Source organism: Kryptolebias marmoratus, linkage group LG22 (assembly GCF_001649575.2).
Source record: "Kryptolebias marmoratus isolate JLee-2015 linkage group LG22, ASM164957v2, whole genome shotgun sequence".
Taxonomy (NCBI): Eukaryota; Metazoa; Chordata; class Actinopteri; order Cyprinodontiformes; family Rivulidae; genus Kryptolebias; species Kryptolebias marmoratus.
In genome coordinates this window covers 5,034,368-5,043,821 of record NC_051451.1, presented here as the reverse complement: position 1 = coordinate 5,043,821, position 9,454 = coordinate 5,034,368, and the positions used below count along the sequence as shown (strand labels likewise).

General features: G+C 38.7%; 1 protein-coding gene across 1 annotated transcript in view; it reads right to left on the bottom strand.

Annotated features, from left to right (window-relative positions):
• Positions 1–6,540, bottom strand: part of epas1b (endothelial PAS domain protein 1b) — a 132,434-nt gene extending 125,894 nt beyond the window's left edge. The window contains exon 1 of the mRNA XM_037973431.1: positions 6,099–6,540. Within this exon, the coding sequence (XP_037829359.1) occupies positions 6,099–6,124 (26 nt within the window). The 5' untranslated portion in view covers positions 6,125–6,540. The remainder of the gene's footprint in view (positions 1–6,098) is intronic.
• Positions 6,541–9,454: the final 2,914 nt, after the last annotated feature.

Genomic DNA, 9,454 nt, shown 5'->3' with positions numbered 1-9,454 from the left:
AAGCTCCCAGGCCTCTGGTAGAGGACCCGAGCTCAGAGGATGAAACAAAGACCACCCGCAGAGGGTGAGAAGGGAATTTTTTATTTTTTTTTATATATATATATTTATGCTGGTGGTACATACCATGCAGGGGATTGTCTTGTGTGTGTGTGTATATGTACACACACACACACACTCACCGGCCACTTTATTAGGTACAACTATCCAACTGCTCAATAAAGCAAATGTTGAATCAGCCAATCACATGCAGGGTTTCCCCCAGTGTATTATAAGCCTGTGCTTTCCCTCTCCCACCGACAGGCTAAGCTCCGCTTGTTTATTGTAAAATACGTCATTTTTTATACCCGTTTTTTTTTTCCACCCGCATCAACTTGACGTGTTGATCACCGCGCGAGGGTGCACGTGCCAACAGTGGTGCAATTGCGCTGTCCCCGCCCTGCGCGGTGTCATGTTGCGTGGTTTTGAACCTCCCAATTCTTGTAACTTCTCACGGACCGCACGCGGACCATCTGCTCTCTTTTTTACCATATTTCCACTGGTTACGTAGCATACTGCCCCGTCTTTTCGGAGAATACTGCACCAACAAAAGCACATAGTATAAACGCCTGTTCGCGGAGCCCTGCGGGACTCTAATGAGCCCTGAGCCCAAGACACCTTCAGCTACTGCTGGAGTTAGCACATCGTCAGAGCCACAGCAATAAACATCGAATGAGCGGGTTTGACCAAAAATGGTTAATTGAGCTGAAATTCAGCGGGTGGCTTTACAACACTGAATATGGTAAGCATGTTTTGTGCTTAGTGAAAATATTTTCTTGTTTAACAATAAAATGCTAATAAATTCAGCATTAGATATTTTTGTTTTGTTACATGTAGTGATCCAACATGCAGCCTGTGCCACAAAAAGCACAGTACAGTACAGCATCTGTCTGTTTTTCAGTTCTCAGTTGTTATTCATTGGCTTTGACTTGAGTCGTGTGTTGGTGCCTTGTTTACACTTTTTCATTTACGTTAATTTAATTGTAAATGTGACTTAAATTAGAACTCAAATTAGGTGCAAACAATTAGTATTTATTTTAATTGTATTTTTGTTTAAAAAAGTATTTCAAAAGTGCCTTTTTGTAAAACTGTAGTTGTGCAAATATTTGATATAAATATCTTATAATATCACATAATAAATAGCCTTATTTTCAACTTTCCTGTCAACTTTAATCATTTTTTCTTATTAAATCGCGATTGGCCGGCGATTGGCTGACAATCGGCCGGCGAACGGCCACCTACCACCAGGCTTAGCCTCTTTTCTGGGGGAAACCCTGCACATGGCAGCAACTCAATGCATTTAGGCATGTAGACACGGCCAAGACAATCTGCTGCCGTTCAAACAGGGCATCAGAATGGAGAAGAAAGGTGATTTAATTGACTTTGAACGTGGCATGGTTGTTGGTGCCAGATGGGCTGGTCTGAGTATTTCAGAAACTACTGATCTACTGGGATTTTCATGCACAACCATTTCTAGGATTTACAGAGAATTGTCCGAAAAAGAGAAACTATCCAGTGAGCAGCAGTTCTTTGAGCGCAAATGCCTTGTTGATGCCAGAGGTCAGAGGAGAATGGCCAGACTGATTCAAGCTTTCACTGTCTTGCGCGCTGGTCATACATTTGCACGTGCAGGTCATTCGGTCTTGCAAGCGTGTGGTACGTTTGCACACGCCAGTCATTAGGTCTTGTGTGTAGGTCATATGTTTGCGTTGGAGTGATTCGCTATTGCGCGCCAGTCATTAGGCGTCGGGCACAGCTCTCGCGCGCGGGTCTGTACTTAGAGCTTTTGTCTGCTTTGGCGCTTCATACTCCTCTGACTAAGGAGTCCAACGTCTTTTGACTCTTTCTCCGTGACATGTTAAATTTTGTAGTAGGTGTTACTGTGTAAAGAGGTAGGGAAAGGTAGCAGTTTTGGGGGTGCAGGTGGAAAAAAAACATGTATAATAAATGATGTATTTAACAAAAAACAAGCAGAGCTTAGCCTGATGGCCTGCCAGGCTTATAATACACTGAGGGAAACCCTGATGGATGTGCAGCCGACAAATCTGCAGCAATTGTGTGATGCTATCATGTCAATATGGACCAGACTCTCTGAGGAATGTTTCCAGTACCTTGTTGAATCTGTACCACGAAGGACTAAGGCAGTTCTGAAGGCAAAAGCGGGTTAGATTGTATTGTTCAGAAACATTTTTATCACCCTCTGACAAGACAGGCGGGTGACTATGTCATAGTGTGTCATTTAGCAAAATATCTCATGAACCAGTGGATGGGATTTAATGAAAGTCATGAAACCTCTAGAGCTTCTAGAATTGCGCCGCTCAAGGTGGCAGCATGTTGGAGTAGCTCTGTTACATTCATTCTGAGATATTGCTTTTGAAAACATTATTCCTCTTTTTTTCTAGATGTAAATCGCTTTTTTTGGATGATTACTTCCTCTGGTATCGGATGCTGTGCAGCTGGAAGGATTTTTACTGCAGCCTTTTTACTTTTGGACATTTTGTTATGATGCGTAACCATGACAACAAATGGTAAATGTGAAGAACCCTAAACTCTAGTCATGGCCAAGCAGAGCGCCCATATATCCACCAGAGGTGAAGCTCCCAGGAAGCAGCTCACCACAAAAGCTTCCCGCAGTAGCGCCCCGGCCGGCGGAGTGAAGAAGCCTCATCTCTACAGGCTCGGTACCGTGGTTCTCAGGGAGATCCACCACTACCAGAAGTCCACCGAGCTGCTCATCCAGAAGCTACCCTTCTAGCACCTGGTCCAGAAGATCGCCCAGGACTTTAAGACCAACCTGCGCTTCCAGAGCTCGGCCATCATGGCTCCGCAGGAGGTAAGCGAGGCTCACCTGGTGGGACTCTTTGAAGACACCAGGGCCGAGGACCCAACAGGACAGACCGCTACAAGAGACCCTTCCTGCCGACAGCCATCAACTCTTTAACAAAACCAGGATTAAGAGGTACAAAAACATTTAATTTCCCTTTGGGATTAATAAAGTATTTTTGAATTGAATTGAATTGAAAGTAATCATTGGATGTACATCTAAAACTGATTAACTTTAGAAGTCAGCCTGATTCAAGATGGCTGCCACAGCTAATTACATTAAGCAAATGCAAAAATTCCAATAACTGTCAATCATATAGACAATAAGCTAAATTTTGTTGTGGGGGTAGCTGAGCTTTAACCCCCCTAAATTCTATAAGCTCTCAAATAATCACATAAGACTTTTGTTTAAAATTTTGTACAATATGGAATCCTTCAAGTAATGCAAATTTTTTGGGGGGCCAACTATTAACTGGATTTAGTGATACAGGAATTAGTAGTTATTCAGTTAAGTGTAGGTTTAGCCATAATCATATAAAGAAATAAAAAGTTAATTTTAAATGATACAGTTTTCTACTTTGGATGTATGAAAAACAAGCACAGGAAGTCTTCCTATAGAAAATAAGACTTTCAGAGGGAAAAAAATAGCTTCTGGTGCTTTAATGTGTGTTAACACCTTTTAAGTACCTTGATTCAAGGCAGCCAATCACAAAAAAAGACATTCCAGTGAGTTCATCCACTCAAATCAGCAGTAATAAAATCAATCTGAAACACTTTAACTGAACGTGGCTCATATTTGCCAAGCAGCTGTCATGAATCAAGCAACTTAAAGCAATTATGGCTTCCAGGCTGCAGCAGCGACAATGAGCTACTGTGGAACACAAAGACAAACACACAACAATAAGTGGTGAATGTTAACACACACAGCCGGGCTGTAGAGATCTCCTTCCCTAAAATGGCTGATCTCAGTCCTTCTGGTCAACATTTTTGTCCTATATGTTGTTTTTGACTCGTTTTAGATCTATGGTGTTTCTAAGTACCTGCTCTGTTAATGTTCGGGACTATAAAAGAGCCACAGGCGTAGACCAGACAGACAGGGTGGCGTCAGGCAGCTGATTGAAATCAATTTTCTTCTCTAGAAAGCATGTAAAAAAAAAAAAAAAGAAAAGAAAAAGTCCTTTTAATCTTAAACACAACTTTTCCTATTACAGGGGTTCAGTTTTTTTTTTTTTTTTTGTCAAACATTGTTCTGTGGTCTGACTTGATAAAAAAAATGTTTTTCACAGGTTAATTAACTCTTTAACAGTTTAAAAAAATGTTTGTTGTGGTAACAAAAATTGCATGACAGGCTCAAACCAGAAAAGCCTCGACCAACAACCAGCATTTGTACATGACAGATCTGCACAGAAATTTAAATTCCAAATATCTCTATTTTCAAGAGATATTTATTAAGAGCAGAGGACATTTATGTTTGACAAACTGGTTTCAAGACACATTATATAACACAAAGGCATTCTGATTGTATCAACGCAGTCAAATATGCAGCAGCAGAAATCCAAGCAGTGATTAAACAGATGTAATCTCCTCAGGAAAGCACAACGACAGGAGGAGATACTACCTAAAGTTCTGGAAATTTCCTGAGCAGGCGGGATGGTATCTACAGCAATCACTGAGTGCTGATTGTCCTACACAGACATCCTGGCTTCTTCTACAATCAGGTCAAGGGTTAATCATGTATACTTTGTCCTGTAAGTGCATCTGAATAAGTATTTGTTAACAGCATCTTGTTTGCACAGTTCCACTCCCGTTCTTTTTTTTGTGCTTTCCTGCAAATTTGCAGGAATGTTAAATTTATCATTCAGAAATCACAGGATGCTCTACCACTGAGCCAAAGGCTTCATTGAAAATCTTGTGTGTTCTACATAAGTCTTTAAACACATCATTAAATGTGACTTTTGCTTGGAAGAAAAATGTTTCACACCCCTCACATTCAGAAAACTAATAAAGTAATAACTTACAAATCTTTCAGTGTCTAGTGATTTGATTTGATTCCAAATTTTATCACAACTTGATCCTGAAACTAATTTTTCTATTCAAACTGTAGAGAGTCTGTTTAAATTATGCAACTGACATAAGGAAATTACCCTGTAAACAAACAGAACATTTATTTAAATCAATTCTATAAAGGTTCCATACTGTATGAAATTATCTGTCTATGTTTAAACAAAACTAGGTTTGCGCATAAAATTCTCTAACTTAAATAACCTGTATTATGTTAGCTGAACTGCCTGGCTTTTTCTCATATATATAAGAATTATTCAAAATATGATTTTACAAAAATTAAGCAGACTTCAGTCTACCATAGTGCATTGACCTTTGCCTAAAAATAAAAAAACAGACTTCACCGTCATGGTGCATATGTTTTGTAAAATTCCTAAAACTTTACCGTAAAACAAAATACAAACTTTGCCGTCTTAACCAAAGTGCATTCATATTTGTTAAATCTTGAAAAATATGTCAAGTTTGCACAAAAACACTTCTGAACTCTGATTTATGAATCACCCAAATTGTATTAGGTATTATTTTAAATTATTTTAAAATTGTGTTTTGAACATTTTGATTTGATTCAGAATTGCGATTCTCTAAAGAATCATTTTTTTCTGCACCCCAATTGAATAATGATTTTTAATTACATCCCTTACAGAAAAAAACACAAGGAACTTCTTGACCATAAACATGTCGACAGTGTTCCAAAATCACAAGAAACTTAAGAACAACATAATTTTCACGTTGTAATTTAACGAGTCTTTTCAAATACACATGTAAACATCATGTGTTTTTTTAATCCAAATTCACATTGGGAACATGTGCAAAGCCTTTCTTTGACATGGCAATTTAACCCGTTGTTACAATTAAAATAATGTGATTTTCCATATGTGAAGTTTTCTGTAAGGGATTAACCAAATTACAAGCCCAAAGTTGCTTTACAAATGTAATCAAATAATTACATTAAGGTGTCTGATATCACAGTGACAACCGTTTCCACATGGTTGTTAAACGATATTAAACCTTCACACATTTAAACCAACAACTAGACAGCAGATATCCAGGCCAAATCACAAGCAGCAACAGGTCCCAACTGTCTGCCTTTTTCTCTGCTGGAGAATACGTACTCTTTATAAGATGCGTTTAATGACATCTGAAAACCCGGGGGCAATAATTAAAAATTATTATCTTACCTCTTCTTCTCTTTATCTGCAGTCATGATTTCAGTTCTAACTTGTATACAAAGGAATTTAGTCCAACTTTTACTAGAGTAAGTAAAAGTTTCTTTTTCAAAAAGAAAAATGTCGGCTTTAGAACAAAGCGCGCAGATCAGAAGGAGTTATGTGACGGATCATTCCATGAAGCTAAGAGCAGAGTTAGTCCGTGAATCCGCGCCGGGGGTACAGGGGCCGTACAGTCTCAGAACACTGCCAAGGATCGTACAGCCTCTCACACACACGCACAGAAAACGCTTTACTCGGGTAGAAGTGACCGCTGAGCCGCCGCTGCTGTCCACAGAAGGGAAAAAAAAAAAAGAAAAAAAGGGGGGGCGGGGTGAAGGAACTGCCCGCGGGTCAGACTGTTAAAACTTTTTCTCGCTTTCTGATACGAGGACTCCCTACTGGAGCTGCTCTGTCTCTGACCTGGATGTCAGCTGGCTCAGTGACAGCAGTCCCAGGGAGCTGATTGGCTCGAAGCGCCGCCGGGAGCCTCCCCTTCCTGGCAGATCATCTCCGCCCTCCCCAGTGAGTTCAGGGCTCTTACCTGTCTGTCACCCCCTCACCCTCCTCTAACACCTGTTATACCTGGCTCTTAGATTTTGACAAAACATTTCTTTAAATGTAATAAAATTTCCCTAAACGGTGAAAAAAACAAAAACAACTGGACTTATATTCTGTAACTGAAGACGTTTCACTTCTCATTGAGACTTGAAAGAGCTCCTTGAATGAGAAGTGAAACGGTTTCAGCTACAGAATAGAAGTCCAGTTGTTTTTGATTTTTAATATTTTTTTGGATTTACTATATCCTAGATGATTGAGAATCTACACCACTCCAGGATGAAAGTCCCATCACAAAAGCTATAGTAGATTACAGTGATTGTATAGAGGATTTTTTAACAGTCAATTCAAAGGAACTAATGTTGAGTGTCCCTCTCAAAGACATTAAGGCAATTAATTAAAATGTTCTGAAATAAAATGAAATAGTGACATTTTATTTACTAGATGCCATTTTTGTTTTAGATTTCATAAACTTAAATTTCTGAACAATGCAAGAAAAATGTATGCACTGTCTTTATATAAAACTGTAAATAATAAACTTAATCTTAAAGCGCTAACCATCTGCTACAATAATAAAGTGTTATCTTCGCGGCTTTGTGGATTACCCATAATCAATCCCTCCAGGATTTTGCGGGCATTTTTTGTGATTGTTGCCGGCTAAAATGCCTGATTTCGTGGGGCATTTTCCTAAAAGTTGCGATTTTTTAAAATTAAAATCAATAAAAAACCACAACTTTATATATAAACCAAAAATACTTACTAGTTTTGTAAGATAATTACCAACAAACATTGACATTCTCAAAAGGTGCTTTATTTGAGAACTTTGATAGCTTATAAACTGACATTCATGACCATTTCTGGACTGTCCCTCGTCTATAGCTCTCCTCACGTTTTGCAGACACAAAATGTTTGTCGATGCATTTATGTTCGATGATTACACTGCCGGACGTGCAAAACAGCTTCCCCCCCCACTCTCGAGCAGCTGGGTAGGAAACTGGTTTGTGCGGTCCTTTGCTGAAATCTTTGTGGGAAAATGTGAAGCATTAGCGCACATTTTGGCATTGGTCGCTGCTCCTGCATGCTCCCGGCATTCTGATGTTAATAGGATGTAATGTCATGTGTCTTCTTCGTGAGTTATTTGGGGTTTTTTTGTATTCCACACTACACAAACCCACAAAGAAGACACTAGGCCACAGAAACAGTGGTGAATCACTTTAGAAACAATAAATATGGGGTTATAGTTGTGGTGTTTTGGGCGAAGTTTGCTTGATTTTGCGTTAATAGTTGCGATCGCAACATCGCAAAATCCTGGAGGGTCTGCATAATGCCTTGCTTTCTAAGGGTGAATGCAGTACAACTTTTGACCAGCAGATGGTGCGTTTTAGCAGGATTTAACATGAACCATTTTAACTATGTTATACTAGATGCAGAAAAATAAATTGGAAAACAGCCAAAGAGAGTGGGGGAGTTCAGGATTCATACCTGGGATTTCTACTTGCAAGATAGGGGCTTTCACCATTAAGCCAGTGACATAGGATAAAAAGCTACTGAAGCCATTCTTTATGCAGCGTTCCAGTCCTTAAATAGACTTTTGATTTCTTCCAAGTTACAGAAGAAATGCGTCCTATCTTTTTCACAGGAAATTTAACGCAGTTTGTGCAGTTAGCTACTGTTTAAGCATTGTAGCATTGAATCAGAGTTCACACACAAGATTCAATTGCGAGGTGATGAAAATACAATCTTGTTCCAAATGTTTCATTTTTTTGAGAAGTGGAAATATATAAAGTATTTGTCATTTGTTTATGGTGAACTTTTACAAAATAGCTAAAAAAAATCATTAAACAATCAAACGAAATGAGTGCAGGTCTGAGGATTCGAACCCTGGTCTCCCAAATGAAAGCTAGGACCTCTAACCTTTGTACTAAAAGAACTGCTTTGGATGTAGGGCTTGCTGGGCATTTTTGAAAGATAAAAATGTATTGTTTTGCCTAAATAAATGGTGGATTTGCTTTTTGTTTGCTATATTGCCTAAAAGTACTGTTTTGTTAAATGATTTATTGGGGGTAGGGTGGGGAGGGGGCAATCTCAGTTTTTTTTCCTGAGATTCCAGATCAAGCTAGATGGAATCAACTTATGATTGTAAAACTCAAAAGTTCTCTTACAAAAAAATTTGCTCAGTTGTACCCTACAGCATGGCCAGTCAAAGCACAAAGGGGCACATGGACCAAGCTCATCACTAGGTCCCATGATGGCCATATGAAGCTTTGTGAAGCAAAGAAGCTTCCCAACCAATAGTGTTTAAAAATGGTTAATTTCTCGAGGCTTTAAATGTTCAGCAGCTCCCCCTTTTGATCAAAGGTTTGAGACAAATAATGAAAAAAATAGGTTTATTGTTAAAATTATTACAGCTAGACAATGTTTAAATTGCTTTAAGTTAGTTTCTGAGGTATTGGAACAACACAACTATAGTCTTCTAAATAGGTTTGTAGTTGGTAGGAGTGTAAAAGTGCAATTGTAAAATTGAACACACACACACACACACAATTTTGTGTTTCTATTTAATTTCTCCTACCTTGTTGACATAGAATTTTAGATGCTGGGAGAATAATAAACTTAAGACAAAAATAAAAGCTGTTTTAGACTTTGTATTTAGTTATTTCAAACCTCAGGCCTGAATTTGTTTGACTCATTTATGTTCTGTTGTACTATACCAGTGCCACCAGCTGTTTGTTTTGTGTTGCTCTGGTTTGTTTAATTTTTTTTATTCATTT